The sequence below is a fragment of the Corythoichthys intestinalis genome, chromosome 5 (assembly GCF_030265065.1).
Source record: "Corythoichthys intestinalis isolate RoL2023-P3 chromosome 5, ASM3026506v1, whole genome shotgun sequence".
Lineage (NCBI taxonomy): Eukaryota > Metazoa > Chordata > Actinopteri > Syngnathiformes > Syngnathidae > Corythoichthys > Corythoichthys intestinalis.
In genome coordinates this window covers 51,264,887-51,290,982 of record NC_080399.1, presented here as the reverse complement: position 1 = coordinate 51,290,982, position 26,096 = coordinate 51,264,887, and the positions used below count along the sequence as shown (strand labels likewise).

The window sequence follows — 26,096 nt, the reverse complement described above, 5'->3', positions numbered from 1 at the left end:
ATACACTCTCATTCCAGCAGAAATATGATCATAAGAAATGCTTTTCCGACGAACCACTGCAATCCAGCCATCCGTCGTACCTTCGTGATCTGATATTTGGTCCTCCATGCAGGAAAACGGTGAAAAGTGGGTCCATTTTTCCTAACCCCTTTTTTTGTCGTAGGAGACGCTGTTGCACCCGGTAACGCAACAATAAGCACCCATATTTTCTTTCTAAAACACCGAAAGAGTTAGCTTAGCACTACCACACGTTACAATCCGCATTGACTCTGCCGGCCCGGAAGTGAATCATATTGCCAGCATGGAGGCGCGTCCAAACAATGACGTAGTACGTCCCATTCCCTATAGTCAATGATCGTAGTTTCTAAAAGTAGATTCACATGCAAATTATGGAAGCCCTGGTGCTTTCAGACGCTGTAAACTCATTGGATGAGTTGCATAAAAGCCGTTAACTGCAATACCCAATATTTGTTTTTCTTAAATATACAATTTTATTATTATTAACAAAAAAAAAATTTTTTTTTTGCGATAGATATGCGGTAGATATCCGTAACTTTTTTACAGATGCCTTTTTTTTTTCATTGTGACGTAATAAAGTTTAAAATATGCGAGTGAATAATTTTTTAAAGTTATTTTTTTTTTAAACAAAATGTTAGAGATCAATTAATGATTCTAAGCTAAAAATGACAGACATTTAGAATCATAAATATAATTACGGTAGTTACCTTGTTTTCATAGCTGGGTTGAAACAACGGTTGCGCGACATCTGTAAACGGGGCTTTTGAGGGTAAAACGGGCAAATTAACAATAGATCGGGGGCCTAACGTGCCATGAATCTGCTATGGCAGCATATAGACATATTGTTCTTTCAAACACAACAGTTCTTTTGGCTTAAAATACAGCAGTTTCTTTTAAAGAGGAGTGCAAGAGCAGAAACTGCTTTTTCAGTCTTGTCTGTTTTCCGCCATATATAGATTCATGCATATATACATAGGCTGGGGGTGTTGCTGGCTGCAGCTTGCTTTATATTTTGGTGTTAAATGCAACAATACCCAATTTAAATGCTACAATACCCTTTTTTTTTTGTTTGTTTTAAATATTTTATTATTATTATATCAAATAATTATAATAATATAATATTTTATCATATATATTATTATTGGTTTTATTTTTATTTATTATTATAATATACTGTATATTTGTATTTCTTTATTTTGGAAACTTATCATTGAAAATACGACTGCTGTCAGCTGCAGGAAGACAACACTCTCTCGCACCTTCCTCACCCCGGTAAGTCATGCGGTGCATTCAGGAACGCATGCAAATACCCCTGCTATATTATAACCAGTGTTGTTAATCTTGCTTTAAAAAAGTAATTAATTATAGTTACAAATTACTTCTCCCAAAAAGTAATTGCGTTAGTAACTCAGTTATCTGAATGTAAGAGTAATTAGTTACTTGGCTAAGTAACTGGTGATAATTTTCATGTTTTTTTGTTTGTTTGTTTTTTCCTCAAAAAAAAAAACAAAAAACGTAGGTCACACTATGTGAAGTGTAAAAGGTGTTTGGGACAATTGGCCCTAGCCCAATTCTTTACACTAATTTACCCTTTACCCTGAATCAACCGTTAAAAGTTGTTAAAATTGCTCCCATTGTTGCATTAGTTCCCTACTGTCTACTTTTGACATGTGGAAGTTTTAAAACTGTTTCATTAGATTCAAGTCAAGACTTTGCAGATTTAGGAGTATTTTAGAAATAAAGTTACTTAGGTTTGCTAGGAAGGTTCTCTACAACAGAGCCTTCCTAAGAAGTCTACTGCTTTAAGATGACGGCTGTTTACTAACGCATCTAGTTCCTATACTGTACATGTTGCTAACGCCCCCGTGTCTGTCATTTTGCATGTAGTTCTATATATACAGTGGGGACTGTATGTGATATCTACCATGTCTACCATATCTACCATATGATGTGTGCGTAGTTTGTAGGCTATCGGCTACAGTCAGGTATTATTGGAGCCATCTAGCATCGCGTTTGCTCGGCGTCACAACTTTTTTGCCTCCTCCCCACTCCTGCTCTGCTCTGTCGTCTCGGTGAGTCCGTCTCCCTCAGACTTTTATCGCGCCATTCAACCAATATAGCAACGCATAGTAGCGCACGCCTTTCCATCCTCAGCAACGGTAATGGCGTTGCCAAGATGAGAAAAATAATTAATTAGATTACTCACTACTGAAAAAAATAACGCCGTTATATTCTAACGCCGTTATTAACAACACTGATTATAACCTGATTCGTTACAGTACATATGAATATGGCGGAAAACACTCAGGTGACTTGAAGTTCTGCTCTGATACCCCCAATTGTGCCAAATTTCAAAATTGTCCTATGTGCATATGTGATACATCATTGGAAAGCTTAAAATCTCAATTTTCTGGTGGAAGAAAAATTTTGAACAGGAGGGCATTTTTATTAAAAAAAAAATTGTTTTTTAAATAAACAGCAAAACCCTAAATGGAGGTGAGAGCACGCGAGAACATAATTAAAGACGCCATGATTTTAACGAGATATTATCGCGTACTTACCTTTTTTCGATCCAAAAACTCAATTTAGCATGTATCAACGGGTGTCGAAACACAGATGTGAATGGCCACAGCTGGATTTGGGGGGGGATTTTTTTGGTGAAACATGGTAATATAACAAGGGTCGCAATGCAAAAATCACAGACATCAAGGAGTGGTCGAGATTTTCTTTTTCATATATTTACCCCTTTAAATGTTTTTTTTTCTCCAATTTTGTTTGGGTCGATTATTCGTCATCTAACATATCGGAGAAAATGCGACAGTAACAAACATCCATGACATCCATGACTTTTTTACAGACACCATTTTTTTTTCATTGTGACGTAATTTATTTAAGTTAAAAATATACAAATTTTATAAAGTCTTTTTTTTTTTTTTTTTTTTTTTTTTTTAATAAATCAATGAATGATTCTAAGATAAAAATGGCAGACATTTTGAATTATAAATATAATTGATTACCTTTGATGGCTGGGTTGAAACAAAAGCGGTTGCGCGACGTCTGTAAACAGGGGTTTCCAGGGTAAAGGAGACAAATTAGAAACAGTTTGGGGGCTTAATGCACCATGAATCTGCTATGGCAGCATATAGACATATTGTTCTATCAAACACAACAGTTTTGGCTTAAAATACAGCAGTTTCTTTTAAAGGGGAGTGCAAGAGCAGAAACTGCTTTTTCAGTCTTGTCTGTGTTTTCCGCCATATATAGATTCATGCATACATACATATGCTGGGGGTGTTGCTGGGCTGCAGCTTTCTTTATGTTTTGGTGTTAAATGCTACAATACCCAGTATTTGTTTTTTTTTTGATATATCATTTTATTATTATTGTATTAAATAATTATAATAATATAATAATATATTATATATAAATTTATTATTGGTTTTATTTTTATTTATTATTATAATATCCAGTATATTTGTATTTCTTTATTTTGGAAACTTATTGAAAATATGACCACTATTTGCTGCAGGAAGACAACGCTCTCCCGCACCTTCCTCACCCCGGTAAGTCACGCGGTGAATTCAGGAACGCATGCAAATACCCCTGCTATATAATAACCAGATTCGTTACAGTACATATTAGTGTTGCACGATAATACATTTTTAACCGATATCGATAACCGATAATTTCCTGCCCCTTCCACCCGATAACCGATAATGTCACGCCGATAATTCTATTCAAATATGTATGTAAAATTTTAAAGTATACAAAGATCAAATGTTACTGTGCAAAAATGTGATTTAGTGCTATTTTTTTCCACATCAAATGTGAACAAGTAGTAAATTCCAACAACTAAACAATGGCACTGACGTTGTGTAATGGAAAGCTTTTGGCAACAATTACTTAAGAGAGTAAACACCCAAGTTGCACAAAAATGCCTTTAAAAGTAAGCCATCCCTAACATATATCACATTACTACACTGCAAAAACACCTCCTTAAAACTAGCAGAATTGGAGAAAACTGTTGATTGCGCACATTTGTAGGCTAAATCAAGTATATAATTATCGAATTGCGTTATCGCTTGAATTTCGTTTTATCTGGATTATCTTTGTGACGTCATAATTGACATTATCGGCCGATAATTATCGGTGACCGATATTATCGTGCATCTCTAGTACATATATATGGCGGAAAACACTCAGGTGACTTGAAGTTAAACTCTGACACCCCCAATTTGGCCAAATTTCAAAATTATCCGATATGCATGTATGATACATCATTGGAAAGCTTAAAATCTCAATTTTCTGGGGGAAGAAAAATTTTGAACAGGAGGGCATTTTTAAAAAATAAAATGTTTTTTTTTTAACAGCAAAACCGTTACTGGAGGTGAGAGCACGCGAGAACATAATTAAAGACGCCATGATTTTAACGAGATATTATCACGTACTTACTATGTTTCGATCCAAAAACTCCATTTAGCATGTATCATTGAGTGTCAAGACACATATGTGAATGGCCACAGCTGGATTTTGGGGGGATTTTTTCGGGTGAAACATTGTAATATAACAAGGGTCGCGATGCAGATATCAAGGAGTGGTTGAGATTTTGTTTTTCATATATTTACTCTTCTAAATGTTTTTTTTTTTTTTTTTTTTCCAATTTTTCTTTGTTTGGATCGATTATTTGTCATCTAACATATCGGAGAAAATGCGACTGTAACCAAAAAAAATACAATTAAGCGATAGTTATGAGGTAGATATCCGTGACTTTTTTACAGACACCATTTTTTTTCATTGTGACGTAATTTGTTTAAGTTTAAAATCTGCGAAAATATGAATGATTTTATAAAGTGTTTTTTTTTTAATCGAAATATTATACATCAACTAATGATTCTAAGATAAAAATGATAGACATTTTGAATAATGAATATAATTGATTACCTTTGTTTGATAGCTGGGTTGAAACAAAAACGGTTGCGCGACGTCTGTAAACAGGGGTTTCCAGGGTAAAGCAGACTAATTAGAAATAGTTCGGGGGCTTAATGGGCCATGAATCTGCTATGACAGCATATAGACATATTGTTTTATCAAACACAACAGTTGTTTTGATTACAATAAACAGTTTATTTTAAAGAGGGGTGCAAGAGCAGAAACTGCTTTTTCAGTCTTATCTGTGCTTTCTACCATATATATACAGTAAGGGTGTAACGGTACATTTATTTGTATTGAACCCTTTCGGTACGTGGTGCTCGGTTCGGAACGGAGGCGTATAATTTTAGTGTGCGATAATTATTCTCATAAATTATTGCGATATGCGATATTATTGCACCCCCCCCCCCCCCCATTTTTTTTAACCAATTTACAATAACACAGTGAGAATACAGTACAGTGATACCTCAGCTCACGAACATAATTGGTTCCCAGAAAGTGTGTGTAAGGCGAAAAGTTCGTCTTCTGAACATTTATTTTCCATAAGAAACCATTAAAATGAGAATAATCCGTTCCCAGGTCCCCATAAAACATAATTTTCTACTAAATAAGCCTTAAAACTACACAAACATACCTTATTTTATGTATGATAAATGTGCTATTGTATTGTAATTAAAGAAATAAACTGTACTGTATAATAAAGTCGTTTTATTTACCTTTGTGATGGTAGTTGATGGCTTGATGGAATGGAGTGGGAGGAGGAGGAAGGGAGGGAGGGAGGGAGTTACTGTTTGGAAGGAGAGTCACCTTCCATAAGGACTGTAGGTAACTCTTTTTCGGTCCCATAATAGCAAAAGTACACTCAATATGGTTCAAAATGTCTATCAAACACAAACCACGTCCGCACTCAACGAAAGCGAGGGGACGAACTGGGACGCCGTGAGCGTGCGTCAGCTTCTCGTGGCGCTGTTCGACCGCGTGGTTTGGTTCGTCCGCCGAAAACTAGTTCATCAGCAGAGACTATATGCTCGCGAATTTAATGTTCTTGAGGCGAAAAGTTCGTGAGCTTAAGCGTTCGTCAGCGGAGGTTTTACTGTATATACAGTATTAATAGATCAAGTGCACTTATTTAAACGCGATAAATATTTACTCTTAAATTCAAAAATACTTTTTAAGAAATCACAACTAAAAACAATAGACCATGCCTCTTAAGTAAAAAAAACAACAATATTGATATCGCACAGAAACACAGAATAAATAAAATGTGTTTAAAAAAAATAATAAAAAATTGCACTTAATAACTTAAGCATTTAGGCCAGGGGTGTCCAAACTTTTTGCAAAGGGGGCCAGATTTGGTGTGGTAAAAATGTGGGGGGCCGACATTGCCAGACGTTATTGATTTTATGACAGAGGCTGGGGGCCTGATGAAATCTGACCAAGGGCCGCATTTGACCCCCGGGCCGGACTTTGGACATGTCTGATTTAGGCAAATGAAAACTTTTCCTGTCATAGCTTCTGCAAAGTTGTTGCATAGGGATGTAACGATACAGTTAAGTCACGGTTCGGTACGATTTTTGATACGGGGAACACGATTTTCGATCCGATTCAATACATTTAATGCTCTGTAAAAAAAATTACAATTATATATATATATATATTTTTTTTTTTTGCTAACAAGCAAAAATTAAATTGCCTTTGCCACTGTGTGCGAATATAAGACAGACTCTTTGGAACAAAGTGCCAGAGAAAATGCACTTGCTGTTTGGATTGGGCATACTGGGCTACCGGCTTCCACAGTTGAGGATAAAGATTTCATCCTCATGATAGAGGCTTTTGATAAGCGACTAATCATACCCAAAATAACAAAAATAAACACCTTAGTTGACAACTAAGGATTGGTAACTATTGGATTGGACATATGGACCAAAAATGGACTGTCAGCAACCTTTTTGGCCATTAGTGCATGTTATTTTTGCACTGTGGAAAATAAAGCACAACACATGTTGTTGAGACTTCAGCAAATTGCACATCCGCACACAGTAGAGTGCATAAAAACCTGGGTTGATCGATGCACAGAAATTTGAGGAATACCAAAACACAAAATTCTGACAGTCATCACTGGTAATGGAACCAACATGATTGCAGCGTTCAAAGTTAATGAACAAACTGACTCTACGACCTCTGATGAATCTTCTGAGACGAGTGACTCTGAAGATAGTGAGGTGGCTGAAGTCTCTGGAGAAGACCATCATGGGTAAATAATTTCAGATTGCAATTACCATATTTTCCACAATAAAAGGCGCACCTTATATAAATCAATATTGGCTAATCATGACATGACATTCCCTTAACGAAGCTCCATCTAGTGCAGGGTTCAGCAACCTGCGGCTCGAGAGCCGCATGCGACTCTTTAGGGCTGCCCTAGTGGCTCCCCGGAGCTTTTTAAAAACTGTTTGAAAATGGAAAAAGATCGGGGAGGGAAATGTATTTTTTGTTTTAATATGGTTTCTATACCAGGAAGACAAACATGATACAAACATTCTAATTCATTAATATTGTAATGAAGTTAAACTTTAGGAGGCATCATACAACAGAGTTCTCTATCGGATGCACTGCAAGGAAAACAAAACATTTATTCATGAAGGCTCATTATGTATTTGTAGCCACCTTAAGTCATTTTTATAGTGGGCTAATATAGATCCATATAGCATGTCTTTCCTTCATTATAAGGCATATATAAGCCTTTTTTAATTTTTTGCGGGTCCAGACATATTTGTATTTTGTTATTTTTGTTCAATATGGCTCTTTCAATATTTTGGGTTGCTGACCCCTGATCTAGTGGATGTGTAACGCAACCCGACCACCACTACAAGTTTTAAACGGTTTTTAAATAGGCCATTCATTGAAGGTGTGCCTTATAGTGTGAAAAATACGGTAATTTCAGTACATTATAGTCCTTTTATTCAACAGAAATTGTATTTTTTTTAAAGAATTCTGTAATAAAGACCATTTACAGTGCCTTGCAAAAGTATTCGGCCCCCTTGAACCTTGCAAACTTTCGCCACATTTCAGGCTTCAAACATAAAGATATAAAATTTTAATTTTTTGTCAAGAATCAACAACAAGTCGGACACAATCGTGAAGTGGAACAAAATTTATTGGATAATTTAAACTTTTTTAACAAATAAAAAACTGAAAAGTGGGGCGTGCAATATTATTCGGCCCCCTTGCGTTAATACTTTGTAGCGCCACCTTTTGCTCCAATTACAGCTGCAAGTCGCTTGGGGTAGGTTTCTATCAGTTTTGCACATCGAGAGACTGACATTCTTGCCCATTCTTCCTCGCAAAACAGCTCGAGCTCAGTGAGGTTGGATAGAGAGTGTTTGTGAACAGCAGTCTTCAGCTCTTTCCACAGATTCTCGATTGGATTCAGGTCTGGACTTTGACTTGGCCATTCTAACACCTGGATACGTTTATTTTTTTAACCATTCCATCGTAGATTTGGCTTTATGTTTTGGATCATTGTCCTGTTGGAAGATAAATCTCCGTCCCAGTCTCAGGTCTTGTGCAGATACCAACAGGTTTTCTTCCAGAATGTTCCTGTATTTGGCTGCATCCATCTTCCCGTCAATTTTAACCATCTTCCCTGTCCCTGCTGAAGAAAAGCAGGCCCAAACCATGATGCTGCCACCACCATGTTTGACAGTGGGGATGGTGTGTTCAGGGTGATGAGCTGTGTTGCTTTTACGCCAAACATATCGTTTTGCATTGTGGCCAAAAAGTTCAATTTTGGTTTCATCTGACCAGAGCACCTTCTTCCACATGTTTGGTGTGTCTCCCAGGTGGCTTGTGGCAAACTTTAAACGAGACTTTTTATGGATATCTTTGAGAAATGGCTTTCTTCTTGCCACTCTTCCATAAAGGCCAGATTTGTGCAGTGTACGACTGATTGTTGTCCTATGGACAGACTCATACACCTCAGGTGTAGATCTTTGCAGTTCATCCAGAGTGATCATGGGCCTCTTGGCTGCATCTCTGATCAGTTTTCTCCTTGTTTGAGAAGAAAGTTTGGAAGGACGGCCGGGTCTTGGTAGATTTGCAGTGGTCTGATGCTCCTTCCATTTCAATATGATGGCATGCACAGTGCTCCTTGAGATGTTTAAAGCTTGGGAAATCTTTTTGTATCCAAATGCGGCTTTAAACTTCTCCACAACAGTATCCTGCCTGGTGTGTTCCTTGGTTTTCATAATGCTCTCTGCACTTTAAACAGAACCCTGAGACTATCACAGAGCAGGTGCATTTTTACGGAGACTTGATTACACACAGGTGGATTCTATTTATCATCATCGGTCATTTAGGACAACATCGGATCATTCAGAGATCCTCACTGAACTTCTGGAGTGAGTTTGCTGCACTGAAAGTAAAGGGGCCGAATAATATTGCACGCCCCACTTTTCAGTTTTTTATTTGTTAAAAAAGTTTAAATTATCCAATAAATGTTGTTCCACTTCACGATTGTGTCCCACTTGTTGTTGATTCTTGACAAAAAAATTAAATTTCATATCTTTATGTTTGAAGCCTGAAATGTGGCGAAAGGTTGCAAGATTCAAGGGGGCCGAATACTTTTGCAAGGCACTGTAAATATTTAAAATTGTGCCTGTTTTTTTGTCCTCTCTTCAGGTTTGGAGCCACAGATATTAGTAGGATCCCCTGCGTTGTGCACACACTCCAACTTGTGGTGAACATGGTTCACAAAGAGCCAAGCATAAAGAGACTTCTAAGCAAAGCTCGGCAGCTTGTCAAGCTCTTTTGCAAGTCATCCGTCGCAACTGAAAGACTGCTACAATCCTGTCAACATACTCTGGTCAAAGACTGCCCTGCTAGAGGGTCTAGCACATATCACATGATCACGCGCCTTCTCCAAATCAAAGAATCAGTTGTTCAGGTTGCAGATGGATTGAACTGGAACCATCTCATGGCAAGTGAGTGAATTGTTCCTTCCCTTTGCTGAGCATACTAAAATGCTACAGAATTACACACAGTCTGTATCCTTGGTGTTGCCTGCACTCCTGGACCTCCAGGTTCACTTGTCTGTGTTCCCCTATGCCCAAGGATCTAACTTTAAGGACCTAGCATGCCTTGCAAAAAAAATGAAGGCAAACATCAACAATTGTTTCAGCTATTTCCTTGATCCCACAAACTCTACGTTTTCTCCATTCGGCACAGCTGCATGCCTCCTTGACCCCGACTGTTGCACCTGAAGCGCTTCTTGAAAATGATGATGAGCCGATTCAGGTGCTTCTGGGAAAAGCGGAAGATTTCCTCATTCAGTTGATACACCAGTACGAGAGGAGGAGGAAGCTGAAGATAGCGAGCTTGAGGAGGTCGATGATCCCAAACCGTAACCACAGGGAAAGTGGTCCAGGTTTAAATACTTATCAAAATCAAGACCAAGATCAAAGTTTATTCGTACAAATCCAAGTGTCAGGGAGGAAATAAAAAAATTCAAGGATCAGTTTTCATAGGAGGAAACAAACCAAGAAACCGGACTTCAATTTTGGGCTACTCAATCAGATTCTATTTATCCAAACCTAAAACCCATTGCCTTAGATCCCCCGTCCATGCCAGCCTCACAAGCATTTGCTGAGAGAGTCTTTAGTATAACAGGTGATCTTAGTCGAGGCCATCGAAACAGAGCTCGTATAATTTTAAAGAGAAGTGCCTTCCTCAAACTGAATAAAGTTCGTTAAGATCTTTTAGCTGACAGTCGGTGGTTGTTAATGCACAGACTGTTATTGCAGTGCAATTTGGACTTCTGAGAGGGCCAGGAGTATTACTAACGTAGCATTATTGTTGCATTGTTTTGTATTGTACACTAAGTTTGTACAGTTGTCAGAGTTTGGCTTTGGCCTTTTTGTTATTATTAATATATTGTCATTGTTGCATTGCTTTGTATTGTTGTACACTTTGTACAGTTATCAGAGTTTGGCTTTGCCCTATTTATTATTATTTAAGTTCCAAACTTCTTATGTCTCCTACCTCCCTGCACATCAGGATTTTTTTTACTGCAAATCTGCAAATTTCTGTGAAATAAAGCCAGTGTTGTGAAACTAAGTGTTGACTCATGTGTCAGTTTATTTCAAATTGTTGGAGTTTTTTTTTGTTTTGTTTAATTAAACCTTGTGTATCCGTCAACTAATACTATACAAAAATATTTTTGTTTTCGTCAACTAAAACTGTTGTTTTCGTCGACTAAAACTAGACCAAAACTAACACATTTCAAATCGCCTAAAATATGACTTAGACCAACAAGTATTTTTGTCCAAAAGACTAAGACTAAAATTAAAAGGGCTGCCAAAAACAACACTGCTCTCTAGGCTCTTGTCAATAGTTGTGAATGGAATGTTGCTTGGACATAAGTAATAAATTCCCAATATCAATGTAATAAACTCTTGACAAATTAAAGCTACACCCCACCTCTTACCTTAGTTTAAATGTGGTAGGCACCAGGATCCCAAATAGGAAAGGTGGTATAAAAAAATGGATGGATGCAGACTGTAATCCTCGTGTGCGTATGTTGGCATACTGTATTTTGTCCGTTGTCCCGGTAAAATGGTGGATAATCCACTAGGGAGAGCACTTACCCGTATGTTTTCATTGCTTGTTGCATCTTGAAATGTGGTTAATGAGAGCACTGAGAGTGAACTAAAGTTAATTTGCAGGTTGTAAAACAATAACTGAAGAAGCCAGATGGCGAGGGTAAGTTTGACTTTCATCACTGCTACTGCTCCTTTCGTTTGACATCCTGCAAATAATTGAGTAAAAGCACATTTCTGATATAGAGAGGCCAGGATGAGAGATTCCACAACTGGCTCCCGGATATAAATTTATGTCCTGGACCTCCTGGGCCGACTTACGAAGTTAATCGGAGGAGGATGGTGACATTGGAAGAAATGGAATCTGGTAATGCTATTTTTACTCCATAACATGGGTCACAAAATTATGAACTGCAAGCCATCATATTTTCATCAGTTTTTAAAGTTGTGAAAGTCCATCGTCCAATCGTCCATTACAACATCATTATAACATATCTATTTTTATTTATTCATTATTATGATAATTATTTTGAAGTTCTTGAACCTCAAAATAGCCCTCTTATTATTAGTCTTGAAAAACACGTGCATTTTGTTTCCATTTTCTGAAAGTTTTTCCATTAACAGCAGTGTAGGTAGCACAGCTTATAAAATTGGAATTAGGAGCAAACAGTCCTTTTGGGATGGGGTGGTGGGTTTACAATTTGTTTATTATGTTTGCAAGTCTGACTTTTGGTGCTTCACTGTCTCAGCTCAATTTAGGCTGTCTGGAAGGAATGCTGTAAAGAACATCGTATCAGCTCGAGTCTACATGAAAAGCATGTTAAGAAAAAAACAACAACTAGCACTAGCGCAGGTGAACGGCATTGCAGCAGCCAATCAAAAAGGCCCGAAGAGTATTTGCGTGAACTTTCAAAACCAAATCATAGTAATCCAGTTTTGTGGAGATTTAGCTGGTTGCCATTGCCAAGTTGTACCAAAGTTATGCTGTGTGAGTACACGATCGCAGGAGTCGGAGCTCGGAGCGTGCAACTGTAGACTGTGGACAAGCGTAGACGGGCCGCCACAGTCTCGTTGTCCCCGCCCCCCACGCCGAAAAAAAAAAAGATACTAATCAGACGCGTCAGTCAGCCGATTACACAGCTGTAGCCCACTCCACTCTACTACCCGCGCGAGCGAGAGCAGCATTTTAGAGTAGTATTTTATTTATTTATTTATTTAAGAGACGCAAGGGGAACGAGTAGGAAGAATGGGAGAACAAGCGAGGTGGCGAGAGATAGCGATCGCATGTCATAGCAGCCCGCTGTTATTTTGTTATTGTTTTTCTTTATTATTGTTACCACAATCAAGTGGGTAAGCAAATACAGACTTCTCTCCTTCTTCCCCATATCCGGGGCATTACAATAGTTTGGATCAGACTTTTCGGCGAAAGTGAGCGGTGGACGGCCGTCTTGGACGGAAAGCAAACTTTGATTGAACTTGCGCGGAGAGGCGGGGCCCAAAATAAAGCTTTGCTCTATTTTCAGAGCGTTGGTCAAAGTAAGGTCTTTATTAGTTCAGGCAGAGTAAAATGATACATATTCACGGTACAAGAACGTCGTTTCCGTGTCCATCGATTGGTAAGAAAAGGCTGTTTGTACGAGTGACGTGTGTGCGCTCCCGTCGGGGGGACATTTCGCGTGGAGTGGCTATTTTTCGGCACAACACCGACGCGCCAACTTCAGACAATTACGGCTGACGAAAGTTGGATAAATGCGCCCCCCCCCCCCCCCCCCCCCATTTCGCGAGCCCTGGGACACTCGAAAAATTACTGTCATACCTCTCCTTGCTAAGTTAATGGTACCTCGATGTGCGTTTGTGTGGAAATTTAGTTCACGAACAACGGGGAAAAAACCATTTACCTTCTCACCGAATCAAGAAAAAATCTTTACACGGCCATTAGAATTCCCCCAGTTCTGTAAATGGGTCAGTTGACGGAAGGACTGTTATTGTTGTGGTAATGTAGTACTTATGAGGGTCAAATAAAAAGGAAAAAGGAGGGCTACGACGGCGGTCTGAAACCTGCGGCTCTTGGGCCGCATACGGCTCTTTAGTGCTGCTTCGGAGCTTTTTTTTTTTTTTTTTAATGGAAAAAGATGGGGGAGGGAAATATATTTTTTGTTTTAATAGGATTTCTAGGAGGACAAACATGATACAAACATTCTTTCAATTCATTAATATTGTAATGAAGTTAAACTTGTGGCGTCATCGTACAACAGAGTAGTCACGTGGTGCGCTATAGGATCCACTGCAGGGAAAATAAACATTTAATCATGAAGGCTAATTATGTATTTCTAGCCAACTTAGTCATTTTTATAGTAGGCTAATATAGCTAGTATTGATAATTATAAGGCTTGTAAAAAATTTTTTGCTGCTCCAGACATACTGTATCAGTTTTTGTTTTTTTGTTTTTTTTGGGGGGGGGGGGGGGGGGGGGGGGTGAAATATGGCTCTTTCAACAGTTTGGGTTGCCAACCCTGAGTCACTATGAGATGTAAGTCGTACTATTGCTACGAGAAAAAAAGTCGCATTATTACATAGGGTAACGTAGCTGTAATCAGCAACGCATTTTACATACATGTACCGTAGCTGAGAGCTATAACATTAGCCTAGCTAATTAAATATTTCAAATATATCTTTGTTATGGTTCTTCTTGGGGGAAAAAAATAATGAAAAAAAAAAAAAAATTCGCCGTGGCACGACATGGTCTGGCTGTCTGACTCCGATGCAGCCCACCACCACAGTTTCAAAAAATCCTATGGTCAGAGACCCTCCCACCACAGTCTCCTAAAATCCTGTGGGAAACACTGAGGTTAGTTACATAAAAGTGTTTGTGTGGATAAATAATATTTGTAATCAAGTATTTATGTACTTATGACAGTTGTCAGCTAATTTGTTGGTGTAGGGGGGTTGGATTTTCAAAGTTTACATTTCATACTACTCCTTTATCCATTTTTTAGTTGATGCCTGATGTTTTAATGTGCATATACAGTGCCTTGCAAAAGTATTCGGCCCCCTTCAACCTTGCAACCTTTCGCCACATGTCAGGCTTCAAACATAAAGATATGAAATTTTAATTTTTTGTCAAGAATCAACAACAAGTGGGACAAAATCGTGAAGTGGAAAAAAATTTATTGGATAATTTAAACTTTTTTAACAAATAAAAAACTGAAAAGTGGGGTGTGCAATATTATTCGGCCCCCTTGCGTTAATACTTTGTAGCGCCACCTTTTGCTCCAATTACAGCTGCAAGTCGCTTGGGGTATGTTTCTATCAGTTTTGCACATCGAGAGACTGACATTTTTGCCCATTCTTCCTTGCAAAACAGCTCGAGCTCAGTGAGGTTGGATGGAGAGTGTTTGTGAACAGCAGTCTTCAGCTCTTTCCACAGATTCTCGATTGGATTCAGGTCTGGACTTTGACTTGGCCATTCTAACACCTGGATACGTTTATTTTTGAACCATTCCATTGTAGATTTGGCTTTATGTTTTGGATCATTGTCCTGTTGGAAGATAAATCTCCGTCCCAGTCTCAGGTCTTGTGCAGATACCAACAGGTTTTCTTCCAGAATGTTCCTGTATTTGGCTGCATCCATCTTCCCGTCAATTTTAACCATCTTCCCTGTCCCTGCTGAAGAAAAGCAGGCCCAAACCATGATGCTGCCACCACCATGTTTGACAGTGGGGATGGTGTGTTCAGGGTGATGAGCTGTGTTGCTTTTACGCCAAACATATCGTTTTGCATTGTGGCCAAAAAGTTCAATTTTGGTTTCATCTGACCAGAGCACCTTCTTCCACATGTTTGGTGTGTCTCCCAGGTGGCTTGTGGCAAACTTTAAACGAGACTTTCTATGGATATCTTTGAGAAATGACTTTCTTCTTGCCACTCTTCCATAAAGGCCAGATTTGTGCAGTGTGGATTGTTGTCCTATGGAAAGACTCTCCCACCTCAGCTGTAGATCTCTGCAGTTCATCCAGAGTGATCATGGGCCTCTTGGCTGCATCTCTGATCAGTTTTCTCCTTGTTTGAGAAGAATGTTTGGAAGGACGGCCGGATCTTGGTAGATTTGCAGTGGTCTGATGCTGCTTCCATTTCAATATGATGGCTTGCACAGTGCTCCTTGAGATGTTTAAAGCTTGAGAAATATTTTTGTATCCAAATCTGGCTTTAAACAGTATCTCGGACCTGCCTGGTGTGTTCCTTGGTTTTCATAATGCTCTATGCACTTTAAACAGAACCCTGAGACTATCACAGAGCAGGTGCATTTTTACGGAGACTTGATTACACACAGGTGAGACCTGTGACCCTGAGACCAGAGGTTGCGCTAGACATTTTCGTTGTCTGTCATTTTGACTGACAGGGTCATAAAAATCCAGTCATAATCTATTTTTACCAGTCACTTAAATTTGTAAAATGATAATGATGACATATTCAATAGTATTTAGTTTTCATTCATTTTAAATTAATATTGTAACGCTTGCTTGGCGGCGAAAAATTAGACACGGAAGTTGTATTTTTCTCCCTCTTTTTACTCTGCTTACCGCCAACAACACCAACAAAACAACTCCACTCCCAAAGAAAAAGAGGCAACTATATAGACCCCAATCACCAACGTCACACAATGATCTTAATTGTGGTTGTCAGCCCAAAATCTTCTAAATATATATTAAATGCATCTTACCAGATATAAAATGACTACTACATAGTCTGTGGATCGTTTGGTGCCCAGATTTCTTGTCGAATTACAGCAGTCCATCTCGCTCTCCTCTTCGAGTCTCTCAGAATACAGTAGAACTTCATGTCTCTCCGTCTATCTTCTCTGTTACTGCAACCAACCGCCACACACGCCTTCGCCATTTTGATTATTAATGTTAACGAGCAGAAAAACACGCCGTAATAGGAGGCATGTACGTAGCGGTAATGTGTAAACACGACGAGCTGACGGACAATATGGCTGCACCAGTCAGGGGGCGGAGTTGTGACGCCATGTGATTGGGGTCTATAGACAAGTTTCCTGAGCGAAATACGGGCGCCGCCATCTTGGAAAATGTCTGCTTCGCACTTCCGGTCCGGTCGAGTAGCAGTGCATTCAAACACGATTAGCAACAGGCGGCTAGCAGCAGTAGCAGAAGCTAGTTGTTGTAAAAATGATTAAACTTCGTAATTACAATCATCGTCGTAATATCAATAGCAAAGGCAACAAGTCGTTTCATGCGCCAGATTTTAGGTTTCGTATTTTTAGAGCACATTACCTTCCATAACAGCGGGGGCATGACTGCAGGAGCTGTCAGTTTTGTCCATCTCCTTCCCTCCCACCTGTATGATGAGTACGAGCACCCATGGTTTGGAAATCGACATGGTACGAAGCATGGAGGCCTTGGCTTGGTTCTCCACCCGCCTACATCAAAATAACATTCCCGGGATCTTGTACAAAGACCTCCCAACTTCGATTCCACCACCATTGACTTCAACGGTAAACAGGCGGAAACGGAAGGGGAAGGAAGACATAAGGAAGTAAACCGGAAGTACCTCGGAAACTTGTCTATACACAGGCGACAATCTAGTCCACCAATTGGATGACGCGCTGGCACACCGGGTGCACCAATAAGAACCTCGCGTTGATGTGTCAATCACGGTGCTGCCGCCAGACCACGGTGACGCTACAATATTCTGACAGAATAGCCAACGACGTCATGCATTAAGAGAGACAATAGCTAATTAACTCATTTGCTCCCGGAACCGTATAAATACGTTCTATTTCCAAATGCTTCAGTATCCCGATTACGTATTTATACGTTGTTGGAGAGGCAGATTGTGGACTGTATAGGTTTCTGGTTCAATTTGGGTTATGGTCCGTTCGCCCCGGGGTGTCGGTCAGAACACAAGAGCTGAGAGCGGAGTTGGTCCTTTCATCTTTAATCCAACTTGACAACAGATTGGCAACTATATACAGGCAGCAGGGTGGCAACAGGCAGAACTATTTACAAATAGGCACTTGATAGGAGGAAGAAGACTAGCTGAGTGTGTGTAATTAGCTGCGTGTGAGGATATAGGTGTGTGAGGAGTTTGGGTGTGTTGTGGATCCAATACAGTATGTGTGCGGGGAGGGAACTTGACTAGGCATATATATATATATAGGTGTTTGTGTGTGGTTGTTCATTCAATGACGCACACGGAATGACTTTCCCTCGCACACGTCTTTACAGGTGGCTGCACTCTTCCGAACTGCACCTGGTGCTACTCGCGCCACTACGCTACTCTCAATCCCACAATGCACCGCGCGCGTGACGTAGTACAAAAAACAGGAAGCGGCGGTTACCACAGGAACGAACTGATAAACAGGAACCTTTCTAACAGCCGCCCCCGAATGTATGAAGTACATTCGCTCTTAAGAAAGGTGACCAGGTCTTTACAGTCTTACGCTGAATTCTTGTCGGCTGCATTGTCCTCCTCGTTGTCGGCTGAGACAGCTGGAAGTGTGACTAACCTGGCCACTGGTCGGGTGTACTCCTTGTCGCCGACCCTCACGACAGCAGAGCGTACCTGTCCATCGGCGCTTGGGTTGACACTGGTGACGCGTCCCACTGGCCACGTCGCTCGAGGTGACTGCGGGTCTACCAGCATCACGACAGCTCCCTCGGTGATGATGGCTCGCGTTGACTGCCACTTCTGACGAATTTGCAGGCTGGGGAGGTAGTTCCTCAGGAAGCTTGACCAGAAGTGGTTCGCCAGGATTTGTGAGTGCTTCCAACGACGGCGGCTCAGGAGGGCAGTCTCTGGATACACAGTCCCAGTGGCTTTGAATTGAGGATCCCTTCCACTTCGAGAAGCACGGTTCGTAGCACTTCCTCTGGGACTGGTTGGGCTCCCACTGTGGGATAGAGGGCAGCTTTCACCGACCGAATTTCCCTTTCCCACACTCCCCCGAAGTGTGGCGCTGCAGGAGGGTTGAAGTGGAAGCTGATCTTCTGCTTGGCTAGCTGCTCTTGAAGGTCTGGAGACATGGCAGCGAATGATTGTCGGAGCTCTCTTTCTCCGCCACGGAAGTTGGTTCCCTGGTCGGAATATAACTCTGCTGGCGTTCCTCGACGTGCGATGAACCTTCTGAGGGCCATCAGGAACGAGTCGACGTCGAGTGTGTTCAGGAGATCCAAGTGCACACCCCTGGTTGTGAGACACTTGAATATAATACCCCACCTCTTCTCGGTGCGTCTTCCCACTTTAACTTGGAAGGGCCCAAAGCAGTCCATTCCTGTCGAGAAGAAGGCTGGTTTGAAGAGTCGCAGTCGCGCCGGTGGTAGGTCAGCCATTTTGGGAATCGCAGGTTTGGCCTTCCAGCGGCGACATTCCGGACAGGAGTGCTGGTAGCGACGTACGGCTTCCCGACCTCTCAGGATCCAGTAGGAACGTCGTATTTCTGCGAAGACTCTCTCTGGTCCAGGATGATGCAGACGACTGTCGTAGTCCTGAATGAGCAGTCTGGTAGAAGGGTGGCTTGCGTCCAGCACGACTGGATGAACAGCTGATGGTTCCAAGCTCTCGGCGCGGCGTAACCGTCCTCCGACACAGATGAGCTGTCTTTCGCTGTCCATCTCCGGCGATAAGGTGATCAGTCTGCTGCAGGATGAGACAGGTTTGCCGACTTTTAGGAGTCTCACCTCATCTGGAAAACTCTCTTGTTGGGCTCGCTGGAGGATGAGCCCCTCTGCTTTGCGGTAATCTTCAGCGGTGGGATTGCTGCTCTGATCTGCCGCCCCATGAAGCTCCTGCACTGTAGCTTCTAGCAGTACCTGCCAAGTGTCGTGCTGCTCGGCCCATACGGCGCTGGCTTTGGTTGCGATGGTACCACAGAAGGTCGACTTCCTCAGTTCTGAGACATCCTTGTTCTGGACTCCACTTGACAGGACTGGCCATTTTTCTGGTGGTTGAAGGAGGAATGGAGGACCTTGACTCCATCTGTTTGGCTTCACCAGCTCTTGTAGACTCTTGCCCCTTGTGATGTCATCAGCAGGGTTTCTCTCAGAATCTACGTAGCGCCAGGACTGGGGGCTAGTGAGTTCTTGGATTTCGGCCACTCTGGTGCCGACGAAGACCTTGAAGCGACAAGACTCGGACTGCAGCCATGCCAACACGGTAGTGGAGTCTGTCCAGAGGACTGTCTTGGCAACCTTGAGCGTGAGTTCTCTTTCAAGGAGCTAAGCCAGCTGTGCTCCTGCAACAGCTCCACACAGCTCCAACCTGGGCATGGAAAGCAGACGCTTGGGTGCAACTTTAGAGCGAGCAAGTAGGAAGGAAAGATGTACCTGACCTTGCTTGTCGATTGTCCTCAAGTATGCCACCGCACCGTAAGCTTGCTCTGAAGCGTCAGAGAAAACATGGACCTCTCTGACGACGCTCGACTCATCTACTTCGGCTGGTAGATATGCTCGTGGTAGGCTGACTTGGGGGAGAAGGTGCAACTCTTGCTCCCAGCTGTTCCATGCCTGCAGGAGGTCTTGAGGGAGAAGTGGGTCATCCCAATCTCTGTGCTTCTCCCAAAGGCGTCGGACCAGCATCTTGGCTCGAGTCGTGTACGGGAGGAGGAATCCCAGAGGGTCATACTGACTGGCCAAGACTCTGTAGATGTTCCTCATTGTTGGGACGCCGTACTCGATGGGTCGGTGCTTGTAGCTCAGAAGGTCTCTTTGACAATTCCAACTGAGTCCAAGTGTGGATTCAGTGGAGTCTGCTCGATCCTGGGCGAGCCAGAGCTCAAAACTCTCTGACCTGGCTTCTGGAGGTAGATGTTCAACGACGCTTGGCACGTTACTTGCCCACTGGCGTAGGTTGAATCCACCTGTTGCTAGAAGGTCTCGAAGTTTGTCTACCAGGTCTTTGGCCTCCGCCGGGGTAGGAAGGCTCTGCAGCAGGTTGTCCACGTAGAAGCACCTTTTGACGGAAAACTTCACGTCATCTTGCTGCTGACTGTTTGCGAAAACGTGTCGTTGTAGGGCGAAGGTGGCGCAGCACGGACTGCAGGTGGTGCCAAATGGTAGGACTTGCCACTCCAGCACCTCTAGGGGCCCGTCTTTGGTCACATCACGCCAGACAAACCGGAGCAGTGGACAGTCTTCAGGGAGGAGTCGAACTTGATGAAACATCCCCTTGATGTCGGCACTAAGGGCGACGGTGTGCTCGCGGAAGCGCAGCAGCACTCCCAGGAGTGAGGAGCCAAGGGTTGGCCCCGGCAGCAGTGAGTCATTCAGGCTCTGGCCTCTGAACCGATATGAGCAGTTGTAGACGATTCGGTTCTTACCGTGATGACTCACCATGTGGTGCGGGATGTACCACTCTTCTCCCCCTTGGTTAACTTGGTCAGGACGAAGCTTGGCGACTGAGCCCGCGTCCACCAACTTCTGAATTTCCGCACTGTATGCCCGAGCGAACTCTGGGTCTTTAGCCAGCCGTCGTTCTGTACTTCGGAGACTTGGCAGAACGGCTTCTTTGGGGGCATAAAGCACAGGCATGTCTTTTTTTCTCAGAAGGGGTGTGGCATATCGAAGGATCCCTGCCACCTCCAAACGGATGGTCTTTTCCTCCAACAGCGCCACTGCCGCTTCATCTTGCTTAGACCTGGTTACGACTTTCTCGCTTCTGAAAGGGAGTGTGTCTAGCTGCCACAGCCTTTCGACGTGCTTATACAGTTCTGCGTCGAGTGGCGACACTGATGTCAGTAGACACTGCTGTGGATGCAAGGACTGCTGGACAAACTTTGCTGGGCCTTGGAGTGCCCAGCCCAGTCTGGTGCGAATTGCAGCAGGCCCACCTGGTCGACCAAGTCGGACTGGTTCGATGGCGGTGATCAGGTGCGGATGATCGGACCCGATCAGGACCAGCGGGTTTGCGTTCTGGAAGGATGTGATTGGTATACCAGCCAGATGTGGGTACCTCTTCTGCAGCCTGTCCATCGGATACGACTGTTCGGCCAGACCAAGGCGAGATGCGGTGAAAGCTTTGGAGACTCTGAAGCTGGTCTTGGGGTTGGCAACTGGAGAGATATGGAAAGACACGGAGGAGCCAGAGAGAGTTTGGACGTCTTGCCTGATTGTCCTCAGGGGAAGGTCCTCTCGGGTGCCTCGTAGACCGAGCTCTCTTGCAGCTGCTGACAGGAGCATTGTTCTTTCGGACCCGTCGTCCAAGATTGCGTACGTGGCTATGGTACGTTTGCCATGACGTAGGAGCACTTGGACACACTTCAATAAGACTCTGTGATCTTGCAGATGGCGATCGACGTACAGTACCTCAGTGGCCGGGGTCCTTTGACAGCCATCTTCACTGCTTGAGGGTTGCGATCGGCGGTCGTTGACTTCATGAAGGACCTGTAGGTGCTTACCTTGACACAGACCACAAGGCTTCTTCAGGTCACACTGTGCAGCTTGGTGAGGCCTAGCACAGCGCCAGCACCTGTTATTTGCCTTAATCCATTCTGTGAGTCTTTCTTTGCTCAGCTTGGTGACTTCTGGGCACTGACTGAGGAAGTGCTCGTCGTTGTCACAGAAGGGGCAGTAATGCTTGTTTCTTCCTTTGTTCCTCTTGGCGGCCTCGGTTCTGACGTTGTCGTCTTCGGGGCCCTTGGATCCATGGAGGACGGTAACAGTTCTTGGTCGTTGGCGACTGTCAGACTTGACTGCATGTCTCTCCCTTTGCCCTGTAGGTGGCTCATCGAAATCTTGACACCACGCTTCATGTTTCAGCCAATTAGCTAGTTCAAGGAGAGTGGGCACAGTACCTGGCTGTCGGAGGGTGCTTCGCCGGAAGTCTGCTCGTTGTTCTGGAGGAAGCTTGCCAAGCAGTCTTGCCACATGAGACCCACAGCGAAGTTCTGCTTCTCCGTCAGCGCCCAGTGTCTTCAGGAGACCGACCAAGGATTGAACATGGAGGGCGAACCGCTCGAACGCTGCAATGTCACCACGGCGAACGTCTGGTGAGTCGAGGACGCTCGCTATCTTACTTAGGGCTATTTTGTGAGGTTGACCAAATTTCTCATTTAGCGCCAACATCGTGTCACTGTAGGGGGTAGGTGAGTTGAGATAGGAGTCCGCTATCAACTTTGCCTCTTCAAGCTTTAGGTGGTCAACAAGTATCTGGTACTTGAACAGCTCGGTTCCGTCCGTTGGCAGTAGGTTCTCCAGCGCGATCTTTAAGCGTGCAAACTCGCATGGGTCGCGATGGCTGAAGTAGGGTATGGATGGGTGTGGCCCCCTGTAGGTCTGTTCTGTTCTGGCTACCATGCCGGAATGAAGTGGTACCGGGGCTTGCTGGCTCTGTCCATACCTCCACGGTGGCTGCTGCGGCGGAACTGCTGTTTGGTTTGGCCCTGATGGAACATAACTGGCTGCGTAGGAGGGTGAGATCGAAGGCAGCTGTTGTGCATACACAGGCTGATGTATATTCGGCAGCGGTCCGGGTGTATAGGGCGCGGCGTAGGGCGTAGCTCGAACTGGTGTAGGTTGGTACCTTTGCTGGAGAGGTGGTTGCTTCACAGACTGGTAAGACCGCGCTGCTGGCGAACTGGAGATCCGGAGGTTGCTGCTAGATTGCTGGGTTTTGAAGTGGGGAGGTGGCCCGACCTCTTGTGACGATGCTTCAGCGTTGTTGTCTGCCATGGCGCGACTCTTTAGCTGCTGGAGTTGTACGATTAGCTGGTCTAATCGCTCGGTTGTGGGCTGAGCCGACTGTTCTTCTCTGTCCGCTTGGTCGGGCCATGGTGGAGGTTCCGGCCAGTCCTCTTCATCTTCAACTTGAGGAGGAGTGGTTTCCCTCTGGTTTGGGGCCGAGTGCTGTGAAGCTCGCTGGAGACTTGACACGGCCTGGGCTAACTTGCGCATTTCTTCTTGAAGCGAGTTGAGTGCAGCTACGTCAACTTGTACAGCGTGCTGTGATTGGTGTAGCAAGCCGCTCTGAAGTTCTTCTCTTATCATGGTGCTTGACGAAACAGGATGAGGTGTAGGTGGCTCTCGACCGCTGGCCCTGGACGCTCTCGAAAGATGCCTTGGGTGGGCTAGCTGTGTTTCCGGACTGTAACGCTGCCCTTCTGGGTTGTACAGGTCCGCCTCGTGGAAATCAGCATCCCGCCGGTGGTACTTGTCGTGGTGAGGAGGGCTGGAACGGTGGGGGATCATCTCGTCTGATCGTTCCTCTTGAGCTGGCCACACTAGCTCATGTGTCTGCCTGTCTCGCTGCCTGTGCCATGTATAATTGACCTCGTAGTCATCTAGGTGGGTTGGTGGGCGTGTCCACCGCTTGGGCCGTGCTCCACTGGCTTCGAACTCCATCTTTTCCAAGGTAAACGGACCAATCCGGCTCGAAGGACCAAAATGTGTTGGAGAGGCAGATTGTGGACTGTATAGGTTTCTGGTTCAATTTGGGTTATGGTCCGTTCGCCCCGGGGTGTCGGTCAGAACACAAGAGCTGAGAGCGGAGTTGGTCCTTTCATCTTTAATCCAACTTGACAACAGATTGGCAACTATATACAGGCAGCAGGGTGGCAACAGGCAGAACTATTTACAAATAGGCACTTGATAGGAGGAAGAAGACTAGCTGAGTGTGTGTAATTAGCTGCGTGTGAGGATATAGGTGTGTGAGGAGTTTGGGTGTGTTGTGGATCCAATACAGTATGTGTGCGGGGAGGGAACTTGACTAGGCATATATATATATATATAGGTGTTTGTGTGTGGTTGTTCATTCAATGACGCACACGGAATGACTTTCCCTCGCACACGTCTTTACAGGTGGCTGCACTCTTCCGAACTGCACCTGGTGCTACTCGCGCCACTACGCTACTCTCAATCCCACAATGCACCGCGCGCGTGACGTAGTACAAAAAACAGGAAGCGGCGGTTACCACAGGAACGAACTGATAAACAGGAACCTTTCTAACATACTTCTTTTGCGTTTTTTTGTACAAGAAGCATCTAGAGCTTTCGATCTATCGCCAAAACAAAAAACAAGCCTCAAAACTCATTTTAAAGCAATAAAACTGGCCACTGGAGGGCAGTAGCGCATTTGTTAAGAGCCCACAACTCAATTCAAACAGTACAACTTTATTAGGGAAGCTAGCAGAGCCCCTCCGCAGCTTGCTGCTCATGTCCACCGCACGCTCGAGGGTCCTGCACGGAAACGCGCACGGCCAAACCAGTTCCCCCCCAGGAACATAAGTTCCCCTGGTGAACGAGACAGTGGTCACCACAAAAAAAGACTGTAAAAAAAATCCATCTTTACGAGACAGTCGGCAATGAGGGAAAAGTTTAACCGCTGTCGCAGCCACCAAACGTCATCTCTCATTTAGGTAAGTGTGAATAAATTGTTACTTTGCTATGAAAAGCTCTATTTGGCTGGTTGTTCATGTTATTTTGTAAAAGGAAAACATTATTCAAATGTTTGGGATGACACTGAAGCAAAAAATAGCCGTGTTAAAGTCAAAATTATGTTTGAAATTTTTGCGTTTACAAAAAGCTCATTTTCTCCGTTTTTTCATCAGAAATTGGAAAAATGCTCAAACTAAGCTATTTTCTAATGCTGATTTCTAAAGAATGAAATAACGTATGAACTTACTTTTTTTTTCTGCTGAAAAAAGAGAGTCTAATCTTTCTTTTGGTGGGTTCCATGTTTATATAGCAATAGAACAGAATTTTTTGTGGGCCGTGCAAAATCAGTCAAAATCCAGTAAAATGGCCGGGAGCGAAGGGCCTTGCTCCGGTGAAAATGGCTGGGAGTGAATGAGTTAATATGCCACCCTGTGGTCTTGGGTGTGAATTTCATCCTGTCAAAATGACGGACGGACTTCAGTTTTTTCCGTCACCGTTTTAAAAAACCGGTCAACGACGGAAAATATTCGGTTAACGCGACCCCTGCCTGAGACTATGCATTTATACGGAGACTTGATTACACACAGGCAGATTCTATTTATCATCATCGGTCATTTAGGAGAACATTGGATCATTCAGAGATCCTCACTGAACTTCTGGAGTGAGTTTGCTGCACTGAAAGTAAAGGGGCCGAATAATATTGCTCGCCCCACTTTTCAGTTTTTTATTTGTTAAAAAAGTTTAAATTATCCAATAAATGTTGTTCCACTTCACGATTGTGTCCCACTTGTTGTTGATTCTTGACAAAAAAATTAAATTTAATATCTTTATGTTTGAAGCCTGAAATGTGGCGAAAGGTTGCAAGATTCAAGGGGGCCGAATACTTTTGCAAGGCACTGTAAATGGAAATATAATTTATGGTATAATAAATGAAAACCCAAGTTGTAACTAACTATGAGTGCAGCTGTACAATACCCAACTAGGTAACAAATGAAGTAAGAATGAATATAATTTGAAAAGAAATGTTTTTTTTAACAAACCTATGTACATAGAAGAATGCAAAAACCTATGTAAGCCATTTTTCAACTCCACTGCAAATCATTTAAGTCTGAGTGTAATTAGACTCCTTTGATACACCATACATAATAGAGCAGACTGCAAGAGATCAATT

At 43.1% G+C, this 26,096-nt stretch overlaps 1 protein-coding gene across 2 annotated transcripts in view; it reads left to right on the top strand.

Moving 5' to 3' along the window:
* Positions 1 to 26,096, top strand: part of LOC130916744 (uncharacterized) — a 93,298-nt gene that overhangs the window by 5,765 nt on the left and 61,437 nt on the right. The window contains exons 2-5 of one of the 2 annotated variants that reach the window (XM_057837685.1): positions 1,251 to 1,290; positions 3,548 to 3,581; positions 11,670 to 11,706; positions 11,790 to 11,910. In XM_057837685.1, the coding sequence (XP_057693668.1) occupies positions 11,698 to 11,706; positions 11,790 to 11,910 (130 nt within the window). In that variant the 5' untranslated portion in view covers positions 1,251 to 1,290; positions 3,548 to 3,581; positions 11,670 to 11,697. Of the gene's footprint in view, positions 1 to 1,213; positions 1,291 to 3,547; positions 3,582 to 11,669; positions 11,707 to 11,789; positions 11,911 to 26,096 lie in introns of those variants that run through there. The other variant, XM_057837686.1, reaches the window with a different exon arrangement.